Below are 25,145 nucleotides of genomic sequence, written 5' to 3'. Positions count from 1 at the left end.
GTCCGCCAGATGAACACCAAGGAATTTGGTGCTCTTGACGATCTCCACAGAGGATCCATCGATAATCAGTGGAGATTGGTCGCTCGAGGCCTGGGTCGAGGCCTGGGTTACCAACAAATGCTAGTGGTATTGTTATTGTTAGCCAACGGGGAAATTGGTGATTAAAAATTGGGCTACTGTTGGCCGAAGGAGGAGAAGGAGAGGAGGAAGACAGCAGGAAAAGAAGAAGTGGAAGAGAGTTGAGGTTCGGTTTGGTATTTTAAATGTTAGTACTTTGATTGGTAAAGGGAGGGAGATAGCTGATATGATAGAGAGGAGAAAGTTAGACATGTGTGTTTTGGAGACCAAGTGGAAAGGGAGTAAGGCCAGGAACATTGGAGGTGGCTTTAAACTGTTCTTTCAGAGAGAAGACAAAGAGACACGGTCGTGGAATGAGGAAGTGCAGGAGAGCATATTGAGAAAGAGGTTGGCAAAACAGAAGTGGGATAGACAGAGTGATGAGAAAAGTAGGCAGGAGTACAAGGAGATGCGGCAGCAGGTAAAGAGGGATGTGGCAAAAGCTAAGGAAAAGGCATATGAAGAGCTATATGAGAAGTTGGACACTAAGGAAGGAAAAAAGGATTTATACCAATTGGCCAGGCAGAGGGACCGAGCTGGGAAGGATGTGCTGCAAGTTAGAGCAATAAAGGATGGAGATGGAAATGTATTGACTAGTGAGGAGAGTGTGTTGTGAAGATGGAGGGGGTATTTTGAGCAGCTGATGAACAAGGAAAATGAGAGAGAGAAAAGGTTGGATAGTGTGGAGATGGTGAAGCAGGAAGTGGATAGGATTTGTAAGGAGGAAGTGAGAGCAGCAATTAAGAGGATGAAGAGTGGAAAGTCGTTAGGACTCGATGACATAACAGTAAATTAATGGCGCTGTTTAGGAGAGATGGCAGTGGAGTTTTTAAACAGGTTTCAACAAAATTCTGGAAGGTGAGAGGATGCCCGAGGAATGGAGAGGAATGTGCTGGTACCGATCTTTAAGCATACGGGATATGTGCAGACCTGCAGTAAGTAGAGGGGGAAAAAGTTGATCAGTCACACCATGAAGTTATGGGAAAGAGTAATGGAAGCCAGGCTGAGAGAAGAGGTGACCATCGTTGAGCAACAGTATGGTTTCATGCCGAGGAAGAGCACCACAGATGCCTTATTTGCTTTGAGGATTTAGAAAAAGCATGCAGAGAGAGGAGTTGTGGCATTGCATGAGAAAGTCAGGTGTGTCAGAGAAGTATGTGAGGGTGGTGCAGGACATGTATGAGGACAGTGTGACAGCAGTGAAGTGTGCAGTAAGAACGACAGACTGGTTCAAGGTGAAGGTTAGACTGCATCAAGGATCGGCTCCGAGCCCTTTTCTGCTTGCAGTGGCGTCAGGTGACGGATGAGGTCAGACAGGAGTCTCTCTGGAATATGATGTTTGTGGATGATATTGTGATTCGTGTTGAGAGTAGGAAGCAGGATGAGAAGAGACTGGAGAGGTGGAGGTATGCGCTGTAGTAAAGGGGAATGAAAGTCAGTAGGAGTAGTGCACAGTACATGTGTGTGAATGAAAGGGAGGGCAGTGAAGTGGTACGGTTGCAGGGAGAAGAGGTGGAGAAGGTGGAGGAGTTCAGGTACCTGGGGTCAACAGAGCAAAGTAATGGAGAGTGTGTTAGAGAAGTAAATAAAAGAGTGCAGGCAGGGTGGACTGGTTGGAAAAGAGTGACAGAAGTGATTTGTGATTAAAAGGTATCTGCAAGAGTAAAAGGAAAAGTTTATAGGACTGTGGTGAGACCTGTGGTGTTGCATGGACTAGAGACAGTGGCATTGAGTAAAGGACAGGAGGTGGAGCTGGAGGTAGCAAAGCTGAAGGTGTTAAGGTTTTTGTTGGGAGTGACGAGGATGGACAGGATAAGAAATGAGTTTATTAGAGGGGCAGCACATGTAGGACATTTTGGAGACAAGGTAAGAGAGACGCAATTGAGATGGTTTGGGCATGTGCAGAGGAGGGACAAGGGGTATATTAGTAGGAGAATGCTGAGGATGGAGCCGCCAGGAAGGAGGAAAAGAGGAAGGCAAAGGAGGAGTTTCATGGATGTGGTGAAGCAAAACATACAGGTAGATTATGCGATAGAGGTAGATGTAGAGAACAGCGGGGTATGGAGACAGATCATCCGCTGTGGCAACCCCTAATGGGAGAAGCCGAAAGAAGAAGAAGAAGAGTAATGTAATAAGTGAACATAATTAAGTTCACATTAATTAGCTAAAAAATTATCTGGTTTACTGCTTTAGTCATACATTATAATTAAGATATATATCATCTCGCATCTGATGAAAACATTGGAGAGGCTGGTGCTCACTCATCTCCGACCTCTGGTGAGCCCATCAATGGATCCACTTCAGTTTGCCTACCAACCTGGCATTGGAGTGGAAGACGCAGTCATCTTCCTCCTAAATCGGGCTATTTCACACCAGGAAAAGGCTGGAAGAACTGTGAGTGTCTTGTTTTTTGACTTCTATAGTGCTTTTAATACCATCCAACCTGCGCTCCTGAGGGATAAGATGGTGTACATGGGAGTGGACCATCATCTGTCTGCCTGGATACTGGACTACCTCACAGACCGACCACAGTATGTGAGGACTCGTGACTGCGAGTCTGACATAATTGTCTGCAACATTGGAGCCCTGCAGGGAACGGTTTTAGCCCTGTTTCTTTTCACCATTTACCTGGGTGTTCACCTAAACAACAAACTGGACTGGACAGACAACACTGAGGCAATTTATAAGAAAGGGCAGATCAGACTCTTTCTGCTGAGGAGACTAAGGTTTTTTGGAGTGCAAAGAGAGCTACTGAAGACCTTTTTTGACTCTGTGGTGGCCTCAGCCATATTCTATGGAGTGGTCTCCTGGGGCAGCAGCATCTCTACTGCAGATAGGAAGAGACTAGACAAGCTGATCAGGAAGGCCAGCTCAGTCCTGGGGATTCCCCTGGACACTGTACAGGAGGTGGCAGAAATGAGGATGGTAGCAAAACTATCATCATTGCTGCAGAATGCCTCTCACCCCCTGTATATAACTGTTACATCACTAAGCAGCTCCTTCAGTGACAGACTGATACATCCTAAGTGTCTGAAGGAGCGTTACAGAAGGTCTTTTCTCCCTGCTTTACAACCAAAGCTGCTCCCAGTAAAACCAGTCACCAAAATACAACACTGTTATTACTTTTTAGCTGTGCAATAACATTACCTGTGTGCAATATTACATGAATCATGTGCAATATTACCTGCAATTACGTGCAATACCACCTTGAAATATTACCTGAAATGCATACTTTTTTTCTCCCCCTATTTGTAGTTATACATTGTACTGTGTATATACACTGATATTATAGTATGTGTATATTCTTTTTTTATATATTTGGCATTTATTTTTATTTCTTCGTTTTTATTATTATTATTATTATTATTATTATTATTATTATTATTATTATTATTATTATTTGTTTTCATTTCTTTGTTTTTATTTCTTTGTTTTTGTTTCTTTGTATATTCTTTTTATATATTTGCATTCATTTTTTTTTCTTAATTTTGCTGCTGTAACATAGAAATTTCCCCACTGTGGGATGAATAAAGGTTTATCTTATCTTATCTTATTTTCTCATGTTATATGCTTATAATATTTATTTATTCCTTTTACACTGTATATTTGCATCTTTTACTTCCTGACTGTGGTTTAGAAAATGTTTTAATAAAATAAGATACTAAACCTTTAGTATATGTAGGCAGTCTTTATGAAGTGAGCTTGATTGTTGTTTTAAAGATTCCAAAATACTGTATGTTTAACAGAGAAATTGGCAAACCTGAATCATCTGTATATAAAATGGTTTATAGAAGTTTTATAGAAAACACTCTATAATTTTCACTGTTAATTCAATAGACAATAGTAACAATAAAAATAAAAAAAGTTTTATAAACTTAAACTTCAAACTTAAAAATAATGCACACATTAGTGTGTTAAAAAATAACAGCTAATTAACAGTGTCAAAAAAAAAAAAAAAAGCTAATTGACTACGGTGAAGTGGTTCTTTGCAAAATAAATCAATCTGTTACATTAATTATGGAAAGTAAAAATCAAAAGTTAACATATAAAAGAGGAGCAGTAAAATCATTATAATGAGACTATTTATGAATGAAAACTTTCTGATAAATGATTCTTAGATACATTTCACACTCACCTGATACAGTGAGAGTAACAGAATCACTCATCTTTGAGATCTGATTGTCACTACGTCTCCTCCCTCTGCAGGTGTATTTCCCTCTAGAAGAGTCTGGAACAGAGCTGATAATGAACTCCTGTGTTGTGTGTTTTGGGCCGAGTGTGTTATCATCCTTATACCAGTCGTATCTCCACTCAGTGTCTCTTCCTCTCTTTATTTCACACCTGAAAGTCACAGTTTCTCCTCTGAACACTTGTGTATCAGGCTTTATAATCACCACAGGTTTAGGATTCTCTGTAAAATAAAAAAATATCACCATTGCTATATATGAATATATTTCCAACTCCTTTCAACCTGTACATTATTAATCTTTTAAAAATGAATAAATTATTTACTGATCAGTGTAGATACTGTCCTGTAAATCTGCTTACATGTAAATGGTTCATCTCTGTCACAACAATCACTTCTGATGTAAATGTTGAAGTGAGGGTTTAGAAATGTCTTTGTTTTTTAAACACTGTTTACTTATAAACAATAACAATCATTTTGCCACCTAACAGTAAAATGTACATCATTAAATGTATATAAAGAAAATACACTGCAAACAAATCTCTGCACACTCAGTAGATGTAAGTACCATTCTCTATTTTCCAGTCTGCCTTCATCACCTAATTTACGCATTCATTAAAACAAAACATTTAATGCACATCTCATCCACCAATACATCATTTAACTATAGTTGTGCTCATACATCAATCAGATCTATTTACTTTTCCTCTTACTATATTTACTTAATGTATGTGAAACTGTAACTAATAAACTGAACACTCTGTTGTTTCAAATTACTTATATCTTGAATATGCTTCAATAATAAACATCTGTAAATGACAACTAGTTTGTGTGGTAATTTTCAAAACTATAAAAAGGTTAAAAAATAAATAAATGAAGAGTATTTTTTTCCTAGTAGATGCCTAAGATATACTTTTATCTGTCCCACAGTGGGCACATTTACAATTTACTCTATTGTTTCTTTTATTTATTTATTTTTGTCTGTTTTGCTTGTTGAACATTTGCATATTGCATTTTGCCCATGTCTTTCAGGATCTAGGGGGATTTTTCCCTTTAGCATTTGTGTTTCTGTATAAGTCTAGGTTCGGAGTGTTTTGTCTCGCCTAATAAATAAACAAAATGTAGATGACAATTTTAAAAACAGACAGCACAAAAATAATCAGGTTACTGTACTGATAATTGACTTCTACACTTTTTATTCATATTGGAATTACATTGTGCTGCTGTCCTGTTCATCTTTTGGAATGAAATCTCTTCAGCAATGGAACAAGAATGCAGAGGTAAAAACAAAATGGTACATGGCATTACTTCCACTACAGGGGCGGCTCCTGATGCACCAAACCCACCTTCGCCAGGTGGGCCAGTGCACTCCGAGGAGGGTGGAAGGAAGGGTGAGGAAGGTTGGGTGTCTCGGGTGAACTGCCACTGGGTGGAACACCTTTGAGGTCAAGAAAAGTGTGAGGCGGAGTGACGACCCTGGCGGATTTCCGAGGCACAACGGTGCCCTCTGCGGAAGACCGAGCCACAGAAAAGACCCCAGGCAAAGCAATACCCAACAGTGGAACTCCAGAACTGATCCCCAGCGAGCAACACAGCTGGCTGATGCCCCCTGTGGGGTTAGGAGACTGGGCGATGTACTCAGTGGGGCTTGGAGACTGGGGATAAGGTAGGCTGCAGGGACCTCCAGACTGGAACCCGGGCTCCTGGTGAATAGATGGATGGTCTGCAGAATTGGGGCTCTGACTTCTCCTGATGTCAGCAGTCCAGTCCGGGGCCTTCCCAGATTGGTGGGGGCAGTAGTGGTGGTCAGCCATTGTCAGCCCAAACACCCCAGCGAGGTGCCTGGTAAAATGGGGGTATGCGCTGGGGCTGTCACAATTGTGTTTCCACACCACGCTGGCCAGGATAGCCTTCTCAGACAGTAGAAAAATTAGGAACGCGATCTTGGAGCATTTGGTGGGGAATCTGGCAGCTTGCACCTTAATGTAGAGGCTGATGCTTCACAGGAAGCCGCTGCACTCGGCCACTTCGCCGGAGTAAGAAGCTGCAAATGGCATCTGGTTATAGGAAGTGTGCGATGCAGCCGCGCTAGCGTGAGCCGGAGCCGGTGCAATTGCCTCCCAGAGAGCAGCGACAAATACCTCTCGAGGTATCCGAGATTGGCGTGGGGTGGTAATCCATTGAGGTAGGTTATGTTTTGGGTTGGGTTAGGGTTATACATGGACCAAGAGTCGGAAAACCGGAATATGGTTAAACAGCTTGTCTTTATTTAGTCTGAACATATACAAGGCAGAGGCTTGAGGAGAAGTACAAACCGGAGAGTGGGTAGAATCCTTAATGCAGGTAGACTCCATAATGAGGGGTGGAATCTGTAATGTGGGTAGTCCAGGGATGATCGCTAATGTGAACTGTTAAAGGCAAACCTATCTTGAGCACTTCATCCAAAATAGAGCCAGGAGCATGATAGTATGGTGAATACTAGGCGTAGGAAGTCCGGTAGATCTCTCATGGCAACAAGTAGATCCAACAGTGAGTGAGGTGGAAAGGTGGCAATGTAATGGGAAACAGGTGTAGATGATTACAGCAGGGAGCGGCTGAGAGAGAGTTAGAGCCTTGGAGGGAGGCGTGGCTGATGGTTACCCGACACACACACTCTTTCTCTCCTTCTCTCTCTTTGTGTCAGCAAAGGAACAAGAAACTAAAATTTGAAAATATATTGGACAAATTTGTTGGTATCCCTCTACATAAAAAAAGCAAAAACCTACAACTTTTCGAAAGTAATTGCTGTATAAAATTTTGACTTTGCTTTTGATCCATAAACTAATTTTTTGTTGCACAACCTTCAGAAGCCATCACTACAAACAAGCTCTCAGTGAGATTTCTGCACCTGCCTACAGGTAGTTTGTTCCACTCATCACAGGCAAACTGCTCCAGCTGTCTCAGGTTTGAAGGCTGCCTTTTCCAGACTGCATGTTTAATCTTTCTCCATAGCCGTCCCATAGATTTCAGGTCAGGGCTCATAAAAAAAACCCACTGCAGAAGAGTTCAGTGTTTTTGTTGTTAGTGCCTGGGTACTTTTAGCTGTATGCTCTGAGTAATTATTCAGTTGGAGCTGTGATTGATACTGAACTCCCTTTGCCAGGCTCAGCAAATCAGATCAAGCTTTCTTCATGTTTGTTTCACAGTAGACATTATGTTCTTTTCTTTTAAACCTTTATTTCTTCATCTGTGAACATACAGCTGATGTTCCTTACTAGAAAGTTTCTATTTTGTCTCATTAGTCCAAAGGACATTCTTCCAGAAGAATTGTGGCTTAGTCAGTATGCAGTTTAGCAAATAAAAAAAAAAATTAACCTAAAACATCAGTCTAATTCAATTATTTATATTTTATTGGGATACTGGTAAATGTTTAGTTTCCACTTTTGTATAGATACATACATACTATTTCTCAATTCATAACTCCTATACACTCACTAATCTCTCACTGTACAGCCTTTTACACTCAGTGATTCAGAATAAAAGTTCACACTCAGGCCGGTCTCGATACAAACATTTTAATGTCTTTGAAATAGTAAAATTGATGAAGGGCCTTTTACAGCCTCTGAGCACCACATTTTTGTGACGTCAGTGGTGAGTTAATTACAAACCATGTAGTTAAGTAAAAGTAGAGATACAGTAGATAAAATATTACTCCAGTAAAAGTGTCCCTTTAGACTTTCACTTGAGTAAACGTACAAAAGTATTTGCCTTCAAATGTACCTAAGTCTCCAAAGTTCTATGATTAATTAAATCTAAAATTTACTATTGTAGGAATAATTACCCACTCCACTCACTCCTAGTGAATTTATCTCACAAAAAGGGAAATATTTATGAGTAATTATAATGGATTATAGTTACTCATAAATATTTAAATTAACTTGGCTTTTGCTGAACTAGAGTCCGGATGTGGTAGACAAATAAAAAATTTTGAAGAGTCCGTTAGGAGGCAGTAAGAAGTTCTTCCAGGTTCTCCTGAAGATCAGAGTAGGAGACATTCTTGAAGGTAAAGCTTGCCAGAAAATCTGCCTCAAAGGGTTTGAGTCCCATCTCGAAAAAGAGTTCTTAAACCACGATTGGTGGGCTTCAGGACACTTTAAAGGTCCCCGAGCCACACCCATCTTTGGTGGAATGGCTAATGCCAGGCATAAACTTTTTGGAGGGAGAAACATCTTTTGTTCGTGTGTTTGTGGGGGATTACCTGTTTATGCTTGGTTTGGAGAACTTATAGTTTTATCCAAAGTGTATTAAGACATTATGGTACACTTTATGATCATATAAAATGCTAATTTTTTTTGAAAATAAAGAACAGATATATTGAGATCATTTTGATATTAAGCATGAAATGAAAGGACAGCATTAAAGCAGAGAAACATTAATATACTAGGATATGAGCCTTTGAGGTATTACTAGTGTTAATACAATGTTATATTCTGGCATATAAATTGACCCTTGTTTGGAAAGTAAAGAACAGATAATTTTTATATCAACTTTGACATCAAGCTTTTAACGAAAAGACAGCATTAAAGCAGAGATACAGTAATAAACCTTTAAAGTGTAACTGTTGTTAACAGAGTTAAACACTAGGTTTATTTGAAAGGAGGGAATACATACAATATATGTATATGTCCTACGGGATTTGAAACAAATTTATTCTTTAACTAAAGAAAATGCTCCTTTTTGGGATGTGTGTGTGTGTCTGTGTCCAGATGTACTGGAGCTGAGTTTCGAGAGTGGATGGTTTTATGGTTTGAGGGTCCCATGCCAACGTTAAAGGTTAAAAGGGATGTCTGGTACATGAGGTCTAAAAGACACTAGACAGTCTCCCCAAATGGAAACACTTTAGTAAAGTAGATATAAAATGCTATTTTTTTTGGAAAATAATGAACAGATATTTTGAGATCATTTTGATATTAAGCATGAAATGAAAGGACAGCATTAAAGCAGTGAAACATTAATATACTAGGATACATTAATATACTAGGATATGAGCCTTTGAGGCCTTTGAGCCTATGAGCCTTTTGCCACGGGAATTCACCACAGTTTACATCGTCGGAGTGTACATTTCTCCCAGTGCTAATGCTAAGGAGGCACTGAGTAAACTCTACGGCGCTATTAGCGACCTGCAGAATGCTCACTCCAACGGATTGTTTATTATCGCCGAAGATTTCAACCATGTGAATCTCAAGACTGTGCTTCCTAAACTCCATCAGCATGTGGACTTTGCAACGAGAGGAGCGAACACGCTGGATCTTGTTTACACAAACATCCCCGGCGTGTATCGTGCGGAGCCCCGCCCCCATCTCGGATACTCAGACCACTGCTCTGCTATGTTAATTCCAGCATACAGACTGCTCATCAGACGCTCTAAACCGGTTCTGAAACAGGTGAAAACCTGGCCAGAAGGAGCTACTTCTGCTCTTCAGGACTGTTTTGAATGCACTGACTGGGACATGTTTAGAGAGGCTGCAACCTACGGCGATTCCATCAACTTGGAGGAGTACACATCATCAGTGACCAGCTACATCAGCAAGTGCGTTGATGATGTGACCATCTCCAAGACCATCACTACACGCTCCAACCAGAAACCGTGGATTACTGCAAATGTGCGTGCGCTGCTGAAACAAAGAGACTCTGCCTTCAGATCAGGGGACAAGGCGGCCTTAAAAACAGCAAGGGCCAAACTGTCTCGTGCCATCAGAGAGGCGAAGCGCGCACACGTGAAGAAAATCAACAACCACTTCCAGGACAGTGGAGACACCCGGCGCATGTGGCAGGGTATTCAGGCGATTACGAATTACAAAACCACATCACCTGCTTGTGACCGTGACCCCTCCCTCCCAGATGTGCTGAACGACTTCTACGCCCGGTTCGAGGTGCAGAACAACGTGGTGGCGAGGAAGACCATCCCTCCTCCCACTGACCAGGTGCTCTGTCTAACCACAGCTGAAGTGAGGAAAACTCTATGCAGAGTTAACCCACGGAAGTCTGCTGGACCAGACAACCGGCAGAGTGCTCAGGGAATGTGCAGAACAGCTAGCAGATGTCCTCACTGACATCTTCAACATCTCCCTGAGCAGCAACGTTGTTCCCACGTGCCTCATGACAACGACCATTGTTCCCGTGCCGAAGAAGTCTTCTGTCTCCTGCCTCAATGATTATCGTCCCGTCGCGCTCACACCCATCGTGATGAAGTGCTTCGAGAGGCTCTTCATGAGGCACATTAAGACACAGCTTCCACCCTCCCTGGACCCCATGCAGTTTGCGTATCGTCCAAACCGTTCCACGGACGATGCTATCTCCACAACCCTCCATCTGGCCCTCACCCACCTGGATAACAAGGACTTGTATGTACGAATGCTGTTCATTGACTTCAGCTCAGCATTCAACACAATCATTCCTCAGCACCTGATCGAGAAGTTGAACCTTCTTGGCCTGAACACCTCCCTCTGTAACTGGATCCTGGACTTCCTGACTGGGAGACCTCAGTCAGTCAGGATCGGGAACAGCATCTCCAGCACCACCACACTGAGCACTGGGGCCCCCCAGGGCTGTGTGCTCAGCCCACTGCTGTTCACCTTGCTGACTCACGACTGTGTAGCAATGCACAGTTCGAACCACATCATCAAGTTTGCTGATGACACGACCGTGGTGGGTCTAATCAGCAAGAACGACGAGTCAGCATACAGAGAGGAGGTGGCAACAGTTAACTGCCTGGTGTGGAGCAAACAACCTGTCTCTGAACGTGGACAAAACGAAAGAGATGGTTGTGGACTTCAGGAGAGCACAGAGCGACCAATCTCCACTGATTATTGATGGATCCTCAGTGGAGATCGTCAAGAGCACCAAATTCCTTGGTGTTCATCTGGCAGACAACCTCACCTGGTCACTCAACACCAGCTCAATCACCAAGAAAGCCCAGCAGCGTCTCTACTTTCTGAGAAAACTGAGGAAAACCCACATCCCTCCCCCCATCCTGTCCATGTTCTACAGAGGGAAGATTGAGAGCATCCTGAGCAGCTGCATCACTGCCTGGTTCGGAAACTGCACCGTCTCGGACCGTAAGTCCCTACAGAGGATAGTGAGGACAGCTGAGAAGATCATCGGAGCCTCTCTCCCCTCGATCATGGACATTTACACTACACGCTGCATTCGCAAAGCACACAGCATTGTGGACGATCACACACACCCCTCACACACACTTTTTACACTCCTACCATCAGGAAAACGGTTCCGAAGCATTCGGGCCGCCACAACAAGACTATGCAACAGTCCACAAGCCATCAGGCTACTTAATACACAGAAATGAAACGGAACTCTCACACACACACACGCACTCAAATGTGTGTAACGAACTGTAAAATTTTTCCTGGACTTAACACTTAACACACACTCATCACTCATCTCAATCCATTCCACCACCATTCATTTGTTTATTATTTATTATTCTCAACTGTACCACACTCTTAACTGCTGTTTTTGCACATTTATCATTATCATTGTATTATACTGTTTACATGCTGTTTTTTTGCACCTTCGACTGCTGCTGTATTTTTTGCACTACATTGATCTGTTTACACTCACTTCTGGGGTATAGTTTTTAGTTTGTATAGTTTTTATAGTTTTTACAGTCTTCTCGTACAGTACTGTATAATCAAGTATACAGTAGGTTTACTGGTCGGCACTATATTGGGTTTTGTGTCTTGTCTTGTGTCGCCTGTCTGCACTGTCTGTCTGCACTGTTTGCACTAGGTTGCACTCGATGCACTTTATGTAACTTGTGTTGTAGCTCTATGTTGTTTTGTTTGTTGTTGTTTAGTGTAGCACCAGGGTTCTGGAGAAACGTTGTCTCGTTTTTACTGTGTACTGTGTACCACTGTGTATAGTAGAAATGACAATAAAAGCCTCTTGACTTGAAGATAAGTAAAAAAGCTACAGTGATGAATTACATTTTCTTCATTACTGTCCAACACTGGGTGACATTTTCTACCAAAGCTATAATGCCATATGTTTTTTAGTTTACCTCACACCAGTCCTGCTCAGCCATGCACACACTGCCTCTCTTTAATAATAAAATACTTTAAAATAATTTCATAATGAAACAATTAGTTAGTGTTTTCTGTATTTACTTGTGTAATTGTTATAATGTGATCCTGCCCAAATGTTGTTTGTTTGTTCAGAGTTGTGCAAATTCACTAAAAGTCTTTTACTCACCAATAACATTTACCCAGAGTGCATTACTGTAGTGTGTGAAGTAGAATGGGTTTCCTCTTCCAGCTCTGCACCAGTACCGACCTCCATCAGCAACACTAAATGGTCTAATGGTGTAGGAGTGTGTTTCGGTGTCAGTCTCATGGCTCTGGGTGTTCCAGTAAAACTTCCATCCAGCAGACTGCAGCTTCAGTGTACAGTACAGAGTCACTGAGTTTCCTGTCAGTGCAGCTCCTTTAAGGTCTGATGTGAGTTCAGGTTCAGGTTTTTCTGTTAGAAATTAAATATATTTTTTTTAAAGTGAAGTCTTTACTACATTAATCACTTCTACAGCAAAACATGAATACTCTGTGATGATGCCACACAATGTATGTCTAGTTAAATAAAAATATTTTTGAATCTTTATTTAGATTGTGATTCATGACTGTGATGTGAAGAAGAAAAGAGAAATTAAATGTAAAGTTCCACTGTGGTTGAAGTGAGGGTCTAGAAATGTCTTTGTTTTTTAAACTCTGTTTACCTATAAACAATAACAATTAATCATTGTTGCCACCAGTGCCCACAGTAAAATGTACATCATTAAATGTATATAAATATAATACACTGCAAAGAAATATCTGCACACTCAGTAGATCTAAGTAACATTCTCTATTTTCCAGTCTGCCTTCATCACCTAATTTACAGATTTAATAAAACAAACAACATTTAATGCACATCCCATCCACCAATACCTCATTTAACTATAGTTGTGCTCATACATCCATCAGATCTATTTACTTTTCCTCTTACTATATTGACTTAATGTATGTGAAACTGTAACTAATAAACTGAACACTGTGTTGTTCCAAATTACTTATATCTTGAATATGCTTCAATAATAAACATTTGTAAATGACAACTAGCTTGTGTGGTCGTTTTCAAAACTATAAAAAGGTTAAAAAATAAATAAATGAAGAGAGTATTTTTTTCCTAGTAGATGTCTAAGATATAAGATATACTTTTATCTGTCCCACAGTGGGCACATTTACAATTTACTCCATTGTTTATTTTATTTATTTATTTTTGTCTGTTTTTCTTGTTGAACATTTGCATATTGCATTTTGCCCATGTCTTTCTGGATCTAGGGGGATTTTTCCCTTTAGCTTTTGTGTTTCCGTACAAGTCTAGCTTCGGAGTGTTTTGTCTCGCCTAACAGACTTGTATTTTTCTCCAAATCATTGTATTTTTCTTGTTTTCTTTTACCAGGTTTTTCCATCCTGTGCTTTTTGAATGCAGACATTTTTGCCTTTGCCGGTTTTTGCTTCATGGACTTTTGCTCCTGCTGCATGTTAGTTTTCCTTGCTTTAGCTTGTAGATTTATTTCCTTTGGACTCTTTGCTCCTGGGTTTTGAATGTATATTTGTTTCCTTTTTCTCAGTGTTTTTGGGATTCATAATAAATAAACTTTTTATAAGCTCCTAGTTCATCTGATAAATAAAATTTATGATAAAAATCCCTGTAGAGTTTTGTAGAATGTAAATTTATAAATATTTTAGACTGCAAGTTCTCAGTTATACTAATAAAGCCAGAAGATAACTAATGTTAGGGTGAACAGCCTGAACCTGAGCTACCTGAATTTCTTCTTATGTTGTCCAATATTGAAAATCATTGCTGTTCCCCTTAGGGAACTCAAGCTGCATCGCAACGCTTTGGGAACGCCCCTGCGTGAACGTGCTCTTAACCACGTGTGTAATCTGACCAAAAGTTTAGACATGATGTCATCGGCGGGCAACGGCACGCAAACCAGGAATCTACAAATGGCTGCGAGATGGAAAAGACGCTAGCTTCTGTTCATTCAGGTAAGCGCTGTTTCGCTGTGTTTTTCTGATCGAGTGATGGCAAGCAGACAGAATTACTGTAAATGTGTACTTCCCATCACTCCTCGCACTACGTGAACGTGGTTGGGGCTAAGGAGTGCGGCTACGGGGCGATGCCGCGTGTGGAAGAGATAACCCCCCCCATCGCAGCATCATCGCTAAAGGCCCTGGTTTTCCCTACTAAGCCTAAGTGCTACATCACCCTTAGTAGGGAAGGCTTACATGGCAGCAGGCCAGGCTGCGGGTTGTCTCCACACCATGGGTGTGTTGCAGGCATACCAGGCTGACCTGCTACATTATTTGGATGAGGGACTTAAGCTAGTGCGAGCGGTCCTCTTGTGGTCTCGGGACAGGCTCCTCTCATTGAGAGCCATTTACATCCTGGGACGGTTGAATGTCATAGCAGACACCCTGTCGAGGCAGGGGCCGAGGCCTGGAGAATGGCATCTCCACCCCGAGGTGGTGGAGCTCATATGGCGGAGGTTCTACAGAGCCCAGGTGAATCTTTTTATGACACAGGAGACCTCACACTGTCCCCTCTGGTTCTATCTCTCTTGCCCAGCCCCATTAGGTCTGGATGCCATGGTACAGTCATGGCCGAGGCTACGCCTGTACTCCTTTCCCCCGATCGCGCTGCTTCTTGGAGTTCTGGAGATGGTTCGCCGGGAAGGAGTCCATCTTCTCCTGGTAGCACCTCGATGGCCGGGCAAACCATGGTTTGCGGATATGGTGTCCCTACTCGAGGGCCCTCCGACGAGTCCATGGAGGAAGTCGGAGCAGCTGCTTGTCTGCTACGGCCCTAACAGGAAAGGTTTCCCGGCCAATAAGCAGACATTAAGCAGGTGGGTAGTGGATACAATTGTGTCGGCTTACGAGTCCTCTGGCTTTCCCGCTCCCTCACTCTCTAGGCAGGGTCTGGTTAGTGTGGCGTGATTGGACACTCGTTCCCAAAGCGTTGCGACGCAGCTGGAGTTCCTGAAGGGAAATGTATCTAGGTCTCTAGGCTCTACAACCGTAACCCTAGTTCTCCGAGGGAACAAGACGCTGCGTCTCCGTGCCACACTCCCTGCATCCCTGCAGCGCTTACCTTCTCTCATGCCAAAGCTAGCGTCTTTTCCGTCTTGCAGCCATTTGTAGCTTCCTGGTTTACGCGAAGTCACCCGCTGATGATGTCACATCTGAACGCCTATTGGTCAGATTACACACATGGTTCAGAGCGCGGTCACACAGGGGCATTCCCAAAGTGTTGCAATGCAGCGTCTCGTTCCCTCGGGGAACTAGGGTTATGGTCGTGACCTAGAGACGTTTCTTTCTTAGAGTCTACATATTGTTACATTTAGTAAGTAGTTCTTTATCTTGGGGCTTTGCTGTGTGTGTGTGAGTTGTCTAATGTGAGTGTGTGTGTGTGTGTGTGTGTGTGTGTGTGTGTGTGTGTGTGAGATTTGCTGTTGGAAATTTGAATCAACCTGCACCACCAACTGCACTCATCATTTATCAATTTAAAGATCTTCACTTAAATAAACATACAGATCTAAACATACAACTGTGAAACCTTCATCTTGTTTCAAACATGTAGAATTATGACAATAGAATAAGCTTGACTTTTGGCAAAATATCTTATTAAATAATAAATAGTATATTTATTACCTAACAATTTAAATTAATTGAATTAAAAATGATATTAAACCAGTCAGAGTAATTAATATGTAGTGATAATTCCTGTCGTTATCAGGAATCAAGCAAAATTAATGCTTTAAGATAAAAACATTTACATAATTAATGAGTAAACTGTAAAACTCACTCACCTGATACAGTGAGTGTAGCAGGATCACTGATCTTAGAGATGTGAGAGTCACTTCTTCTCCCTCTGCAGGAGTATTTACCACTGTAATAGTTTGTGTAATATTGTGTATCTAAGCTAAAGCTCGAATCCTGTGTTGTTTGGTATGGGTGGGAGGTATAATCATTCCGAAACCAGTAATATGTCCACTTAGTGTTTTCTTCTGTCTGTAGGTCACACCTGAACGTCACCTTCTCTCCACTGAACACCTGTTTATCAGGCTCAAATATCAGCACAGGTTTAGGGGACTCTAAAAATAAAAAAATAAATAAGAAATATCTAATTTACATGTATTAATTATTTTGCAAGACCATTAATTAAATTAGTAGTAACATTGTGAATAGATGTAAATGTGAATAGATGTAAATGTTTAAGCTCCATCTGACTTGGACTGAATAATTTTCCCAATCACTACTAATGAAGTAAATAGAGATCACAGTGTGAAAAACTCACTCAACCTCAAAATTGGTTACAATTTTATAAATATTTTGATCAATTTCTCTGTGCCTCGGTTGAGTTTCTTCTTCATCTCTCTGACTATTTTAACAGATACACACTGACGCTGCATGCTTGCACAAAGCCTAAAAGCGGAGTTGTTTAAAGATGTGATTGGATCAGCGCAATGTCAATTAAGAAAATAATCAATGGGCTGCTGAATAAATGTCTCATAGTAGGCCGATCTGTCTGGAAAAAACCCTGTGCTAACTTTTTTGACAAATACATTATACTGCCACAAAGTCCCCAGCGCCATCTACCTTAATTTCTGGACTAATAAGCGCAGCTAAATATAAGCCACTGAATAAAAAAAAAAATATATATATATATATATATATATATATATATATATATATATATATATATATATATATATATATATATTATTTTGAACATAAATACGTCGCACATAAGAGCTACAAGCCACAGGTGCCTACATTAAAACAAATGAACTTTACACAGGCTTAACCGAAAGGCAGTTATACAGCTTATAACAAAACAGTAGCCTACCAAGAAAGTCATTGTTCACTTGTCTTTCTCCTCCTGCACACTAAAACCACAGAAGTCATCTCCATCGGTGTTGGTGTTGAACAGCCTCAGAATTGCTTCATCCAATGTTTTATTAGGATCGTTTTCATTGTCGCTTTTGAAACCCATTGATTTCTAGTGGATATTTTGACAGTGCTCCACGCTGTCAGGATCCACTGGCAGACTTGACCATAAGTTGCTCTTCCCATGTGGCCGGTTTTAGTGAAGGATTTCTCCCCACTTGCCATCCAAGCCTCCCACTAAAAATGGAGTGCCACCTTAAATGCACGATTCATTCGTTAGGCTTTCCGTTATCCATCCTTTCTGACATTTACAACAATTTCTCTCTGGAGTTTTACATTTGGCATCGTCACGCATTTAAAAATAATCATAATTTCGAAGCTTTTCTCAGAACACAGGTGAAGTGCGTTTTTTCATGCCCAGTTGTTTTTTGCGTTACAAATGATTCACTTTTTCCTGTGACAGTCCGAGTGAGGGCAGGTCAAATGTCAGAGGAACCTCATTATGTTGAAGGAGGATTAGAAAAAAAAGCAGGCAGGACACGAGCCGTAGCTAGGTATCTCCATACTTCTTTCCTTACCTCACATTAGCACGCGAGTCTTTTTCTACAACACCGCTTTACATCCATTAACATGCATATACCACCTGGTGAACATAAATGGTAATAGCTATTCAATAGAAAGAGAACACAACACTCATCCATATTTATGATGTCGTGTGGGCTGAGTCAGTGGGAGCTCGCTCGATTTAATATAAAGAGTTTCACTGGATCATCTTAACTTGTTCTGCAATTTCATTGGTCTAATGTGACGGGGCTCAGTTTTTTGGCGGCATGAAGCTTATGAAACCGGAAAAAACCCAGGAAAAATTCATAAATTAGCCACTTCATGTTTAAGCTGCAGGGTTCAAAGCGTGGGAAAAAACAGTATGATGCGTATCTGCCCAAAATGTACGTCGGCCCATTCGGAAAATGGCCGGTCTGCCAGATGGCCAGTCTGCCCCTCACTCACGTTGTGACCCTGCTTACGTTGTTTATATGTTCAGACTTAGCAGAAAAGTCTCTTACCAATAACATTTACCCAGAGTGCATCACTGTAGTGTGTGTAGTAGACTGGGCTTCTTCCTCTTCCAGCTCTGCACCTGTACTGACCTCCATCAGAGACTGTAACTGAGCTAATTGTATAGTGATCTGTATCAGTTTCAGTCTCACGGCTCTGTGTCTCTTTCTTCCAGTAAAACTTCCATCCAGCAGACTGCAGATTCAGTGTACAGAGCAGTGACACTGAGTTTTCTATTAGAGCAGCTCCTGCAAGGTCTGATGTGAGTTTAGGTTTCAGTTTTTCTGGAAAATAAAAATTAGCAGAAAGGGTTTAAGGTTTGAATTCATACCCCACTAATGAAACACTGTTACTGTATTCATTATAATTATTTTTCTATTGTTTAAAAAAAAAAGGTAGAAGAGAATAAAAATAGCTTTATTCAATTAAACTCATCGTGATCAGTGATTGTGTCTCTCTCATTTCATACTTTTTAGTAAAACTTTTTTACTTTTTAGGTCTCTTGAATAAAATGTATTTAGAAAAAGTGCATTAAGGCAACATTAATTCAAGCTCAGTTTGCTACACTCTGATTTACTCTGATTGATTGAAGTAAGGTGGATTTAGGCTCTGAGCTGAGGAAATCCTCAGGATTGAGTGAAGGTTTTCATCAGTGAGACTCCTGAGTGGTGTTTCGTTCATCTTCATTGAAGAGAACAGTTGCTCACAAGATATAAGATGCCAAACATAGAGAGCATTTGAGCAGCTTGGGCATGAAGTTGGAGCAGTGTGTCGGGGAGCAAACATGGAAACTGTGCAGCACACACATACTTCAAAGTCAAAGAGTAAATTTAGAGCTGAGTACGCAGAGTTTTTCAGCGGTCTCGACTGACGCGCTAACGCACTAACAAAGCATTCTGTGATTTGTAGTATTAGCGGTGTATGTGCTATACACTGGCGGGCCAGCTCTAATACACATTTGATATGATCTTGCGGGCCTGAGTTTGACACCCCTGCTCTAAAGCAGCCGCATCTGACTACATGTTATTAGCCTTAATTAATAAATAACATTCAGGGTGGTTAAAAAAAAAAAGCAGTCATAAAAATATAGAAGGTAAAATCATTTAAATAGTTTTTTGTTTTTATAAGTACTGTAAATGAGTCTTTTATGAACAGTTCATGGCGCATGCAACTGTTTAATTTGTAGCACGACGGCACTGTTCTGCATGCGCTTTCAAGGTAATGTGCACGGCGCTAGGAGCGTTCTCGCAACAACATTTAATGAACAGTGGATGCTGATGACTTACTAACTCATAATTATGACTGAATATATAACATTGGATCTGACGTTACTGCATTTTTTGCTCGGAGGCTCCTCATTGCGCTACCATGGAGATGTAGCAGCTATCATATGGTATAGCTTGATGACTGTATATTAGTTTAATTAGCTACTGGACATTAACATAATAGTTAATGCCCCGTATCTGTTAAATGAAGCAAGATTTACCATAACTGAATTAATTAGCAGGAGGGGCAAGTCAGTGAGGAAATGTCCAGTAGCTAATTAAAATAATATACTGTTAGATTTTTATTATGCCCAAACAAAACTTCATTCTTGGAGAGGTTTTCCAAGCGATCTACGATGCCCGTAGTGCCTTTTCTGGTCAGTGAAGAATCACACAGCACACAGCATGGCGCATATGTTTATCTTTAGTTTAATGCAGATAACAGAAAAGTATATATACACACACTGGAAAAAATCTGAACTAAAACTGTTCCTGATTGGCTAAGAAGACATAATAACCGGAGATGCGTGAGCCCAGATAAAGACTACCTGTATACCTTACATACTCACATCATAAAGATCCTATAGACACTGAACAGATAACAGGAATGTGTTTAGATAACCAGTGTGAGAACCATCTTAACACTAATATATACAGTCATCAAGCTGAACCATATGATAGCTGCTACATCTCCACTGTTGCGCAACAAGGCACTTTCAAACAAAGATTGCGGTAACATCAGATCCGGTGGTACAATATTTATAACAACAATATTTACCTTGTTAATAACACGTACCTGATACAGTGAGTGTAAGAGGATCACTGATCTCTGAGCTCTGAGAGTCACTGTGTCTCCTCCCACTGCAGGTGTATTCACCACTGTCAGAGTCTGTAACTGAGTCACGGCTGAACTCCTGTGTTGTGCTGAATGGGGGATTTCTGTTATCTTTCTTATACCAGCTGTATGTCCACTCAGTGTCTCCTCCTCCCTGTAGTTCACATTTGAATGTCACTTTTTCTCCACTGAACACATGTGTACCCGGTCTTATAATCACCACAGGTTTGGGTCTCTCTGTAAAAAAAAAAGAAATACTATTTTGAATGTATGAAAAATTTCATCATCATTATATAAATATAAAGTAACATTATTGAAATAAAATACAGTATATCACATATAATAGTTTACACGCTGTCAGATGTGGACTAATTTATTCAACAATTACTACTAATGAAGAAATTGTAGATCACAATGTAAAAATAAAAATGGCTCAACCCTTAAATTAATCAAGTTACTGTTCTGAAAGTAGTTTTTAGATTCAAAATTAATATTTATTTCTGAAATAATTTACATTTAATCTTTAGTCAGATCTTAAGGATGTTTTGCAATAAAACAAAATATTGAAGGTAAAAAAACTCTAATGCTAGAAGCTCACTTTCACACACACACACACACACACACACACACACACACATGCAATTAAAGGCAATGGGAAAAGAAATATATATATATATATATATATATATATATATATATATATATATATATATATATATATATATATATATATATAAATTACCTGCTTGAGCACCATGGATGAGTCCAGTCAGCACTAAAAGTAGAAAATGAAAGAAATAAACAAACATAAGACATTATTGACAGTAAACAATAAAGCTTGCTGTTAAAAAAAAAAACATATATTGTTAATATCTAAAAGTTTATTCTATTCTAATACTGTATAATACTGTATATTACCAAGGTAAAGCTGCTTTGAGACAATGTCTGTTGTGAAAAGCGCTATACAAATAAACTTGACTTGACTTGACAGGGTTATTTTATTAATATACATACCATACTATTACCATATATCAGGGGTGGCCAACCCGAGGCTCGTGAGCCGCATGCGGCTCTTTGGCTGGTTTCATGCGGCTCTTACGTTCATATCGAAGTTTGTGTTTGTGTTTTTTTTAATGTGCGTGTTCGCTTCGCTTGAGTTCAATACAGTACTTTTAAGACTTAAATGATTTTGCCACTACTGGGAAACTTTGCGGTATATTCATCTCATGCGCATTTGATGAAAATACCGTGTTGAACTCGGGCAAAGTGAACACGCACATAAAACCCCCCCACAAAGTCTGTTTTCTACCCTGAAACATGTGAAATCAAAGCATCAATCTGTTCAGACTGACACACGTGAAAGAATTGCTACGAGTGGCAACAACGGAATACGAGGCAGATTTGAAGGGGATTGTTCAAGGCAAGAAATGCCAAAAGTCCAACTAGGTAACCAGAGGTGGCAAAAGTACACACATCCTTTACTTAAGTAGAAGTACAGATACTCATGTTTTAAAATACTCGGGTAAAAGTTGAAGTACTGATTATACCTTTTTACTCAAGTGAAAGTAAAGAAGTCTTGGCTCTGACATGTACTTAAGTAAAAAGTAGTTATTACTTCTACCTGTTTTAGCTGTTAACTGGACCTCACATCATATTAATATTAGATAGATAGATAGATAGATAGATAGATAGATAGATAGATAGATAGATAGATAGATGGACGGACGGACGGACGGACGGACGGACGGACGGACGGACGGACGGACGGACGGACGGACGGACGGACAGATAGATAGATAGATAGATCGATCTTTGTCATTGCATTTTACAGGTACACAGCAACGAAATGCAGTTTGGCATCTACCAGAAGTGCAAAAAGTAGCAATCGTGCAAATAGTGCAGATAAATATGTATCATATGTACAGCATGTGATATGAAGGCTATAGCAGTGCAGAGATGTGTGGACATAATTAAGATCCTTTGCTATGTTTCCACACGGACAGTTAATGAGGTGATACCGGAGAAAGTGCACCTCTTCTATCAAGAAGCTTTTATATATATATATATATATATATATATATATATATATATATATATATATATATATATATATATATATATAAATCATAGACATTTTACAGATTTGAACGATGTATTGTTTTTATCTCTACGATCAATAAAGACAGTAATTTAAGTTCGTTTTGCCATTAAGAGGGAAAAACCCACAAAACGCCACCTAGAGGGTTAATTGTGTAAAACATGGTGGATTTGGTGTTTGATTTGAGACTTGGCACAGAAATAAAACAAAAGTTTACTGATTAAAAATATATTTCGGTGGAGTTTATTTATTTATTTTAGATCTAAGTAAAGAAGGGACGTCGTGAATAAGTGTATGTTTTGCTGGAGTTTTTAATTTCGCCTTTTTTATATTTAGTTATTTATTTATTTAATTTTGTTTTAATAAAAATGGTAAAAACAGAAATGCACGCTAAATTGATGCCGCGTTAATAACATTTAGTGCCATTTACAATAATTTTAATTTTGACAGCTAAATAAATATATATATATATATATATATATATATATATATATATATATATATATTAATACAAAACTAATTAAAAATGTTGTTACCTAATGAATGTGTCCAGACTGAAGATCCACATATAGAACACAAGCAGAGAAAAGATGAAGATGATCAGGAATGTGTCTGTTCTCAGTCATGTAACCCCAATCTTTTAACTGCCTTCTGTCTGCTGATTCTTATCTTCGTAATCAGTGAGAGTCAGGACTTTATACACCAGCAAATTGAAAAAGACGCGCAGTAACAGGAAATCGGTTGTTTGGCTGAAATCGGCGTGCAGTGAAGAGAAAAATTTGATATTTCACCAAATCAATGGATTAAAACTAAAGTAACGAGCCGGTTTTGAAAATGTATGAAGTAACAAGTACAGATATCTGTGTAAAAATGTAATGAGTAAAGGTAAAAAGTTTGAAAAAAAAAAAGTCTGAAAAATAAATAGTGGAGTAAAGTACTGATACCAGATCTAAATCTAATTAAGTCCAGTAACGAAGTATTTGTACTCCGTTACTTCCCACTTCTGTAAGTAACATGCATAGTAAAAGAAAAGCGCTATTGTAAGTTATTATATTTTTGTTTGTGGACTTGGTTAAACTGAGAGTTTGTGTGTGTGAGACAGTGCACACAATGTTCATTGTTAAAAATGACTGTCCTGTGGTCTTAGAACTGTAGGAGTCAATTTCTGTCATTATGTTGGTGCGTGACATTTACAATAAATCTGGCTGAGCAGAGGGGTGTGTGTGTGTGTGTGTGTGTGTGTGTGTGTGTGTGTGTGTGTGTGTGTGTGTGTGTGTGTGTGTAAGAGGAAGGGATGGGTGATGTTCATGTGTGCCCATGTGTATGATGAAGACTCATAACACAGTAAAAAATGTGGCTCTCGGTCTCTGACTGGTTGGCCACCCCTGCCATATATGATCATGTTTAATGAGTGACAACCACAACATACAAACCACAAGTTAAATGTCACAAACACTTGTTTTTTCATGACAAAACAACTGTTGCAATTGTTACAGTGAAACAAAAAAACACAAAATATCACTGTTTCCAAAAAGTTTCCAAAAAACAGCATGTATTTTTAACTCCAAATTCTATAGACATATAAATTAATCAAACGGCACCAGATTTTAGAAATTTCAACCTGTTAATTAGAATCTTAATTCACAACCAAACACTTTATAAAACACATAGAAAACATTTACTCACAGATCATCACACAGAGTGGACGGAGCTCCATCCTGTTCTACTGATGATGACTGACAGAAGTGTGTGTTAAAACCTTTACACTTCCTGTTCTAAAATACCAATGATGTGTGTGTGTGTGTGTGTGTGTGTGTGTGTGTGTGTGTGTGTGTGTTTGAGAGACAGAGAGAGAGCAAGAGAGAGAGAGAGAGAGAGGGAGGTGTGGTTTCTGTATGTGGTGCTAAAACCGTTTGCATGCAGGCAGTTACTATAGGTGGTGTCTGACTACTGCACTAATAAACTTCATTTTTTAAATATGTGACAGGAAGAATGATTAGAATATAATAAAAAAACAAATCATGGGCTAATCTGAGAACAGGTGCACACATTAATGAACATGTCTAGAATTCAAAAAGTAACAAAAAGAAAGTACAAAAAAATTAAAATAAAATTAAATAGTAAGTCATTAATGACATCTTACATCATGTTCATGCTGTAAACCAATGCACAGCAGCCACACTGCAGGAGAAACTCTGTGCTCTGATCAGGAATTTGTGACAGTTTTATTGATTCCTGCTGCTGTAGAAGGTCACAGTGTTCTTGGTAACATTCACGTTATTTGTTTTCTGGGCTCCATGTTTAGTTTAATGCATCATAAGATAGTATAAGATACTGTAGAGGTATTTATAATATCTATCATTATGTTTATTTATGGGTATTTGCTCATCTTTAAGGGCTGATAGTGTTTGTGCTAATAGCACATGCCACAGAAACAGGGCAGGGCACATGTGTGTGTGGTCTGATTTTATTTTAGCTTTTCTAAGAATTAGAAGGACAAAGCATTTCCTCTTTTTTAAGTGGTTAAAGACATACAGCTCAAGTAGACTAAAAAACAAATTTTTCATGTCTAAGTTCTGTTAAATGAAAGTCAAATGTT

The 25,145-nt window shown here is 39.7% G+C and overlaps 1 protein-coding gene across 1 annotated transcript in view; it reads right to left on the bottom strand.

The window, feature by feature from the left end:
- The window catches only part of LOC124387533 (basement membrane-specific heparan sulfate proteoglycan core protein-like), a 58,845-nt gene that overhangs the window by 6,608 nt on the left and 27,092 nt on the right, over window positions 1-25,145 (bottom strand). The window contains exons 8-16 of the mRNA XM_046851944.1: window positions 24,233-24,269; window positions 21,191-21,223; window positions 20,410-20,685; window positions 18,357-18,632; window positions 16,212-16,496; window positions 12,554-12,820; window positions 4,253-4,528; window positions 2,035-2,207; window positions 1,017-1,020 (exon numbers count right to left, since the gene is read on the bottom strand). Of these exons, the coding sequence (XP_046707900.1) occupies window positions 1,017-1,020; window positions 2,035-2,207; window positions 4,253-4,528; window positions 12,554-12,820; window positions 16,212-16,496; window positions 18,357-18,632; window positions 20,410-20,685; window positions 21,191-21,223; window positions 24,233-24,269 (1,627 nt within the window). The remainder of the gene's footprint in view (window positions 1-1,016; window positions 1,021-2,034; window positions 2,208-4,252; window positions 4,529-12,553; window positions 12,821-16,211; window positions 16,497-18,356; window positions 18,633-20,409; window positions 20,686-21,190; window positions 21,224-24,232; window positions 24,270-25,145) is intronic.

Source organism: Silurus meridionalis, chromosome 6 (genome assembly GCF_014805685.1).
Source record: "Silurus meridionalis isolate SWU-2019-XX chromosome 6, ASM1480568v1, whole genome shotgun sequence".
Taxonomy (NCBI): domain Eukaryota; kingdom Metazoa; phylum Chordata; class Actinopteri; order Siluriformes; family Siluridae; genus Silurus; species Silurus meridionalis.
The sequence above is the reverse complement of the archived record's forward strand: the minus strand, read 5'-3'. Positions and strand labels throughout refer to the sequence as shown.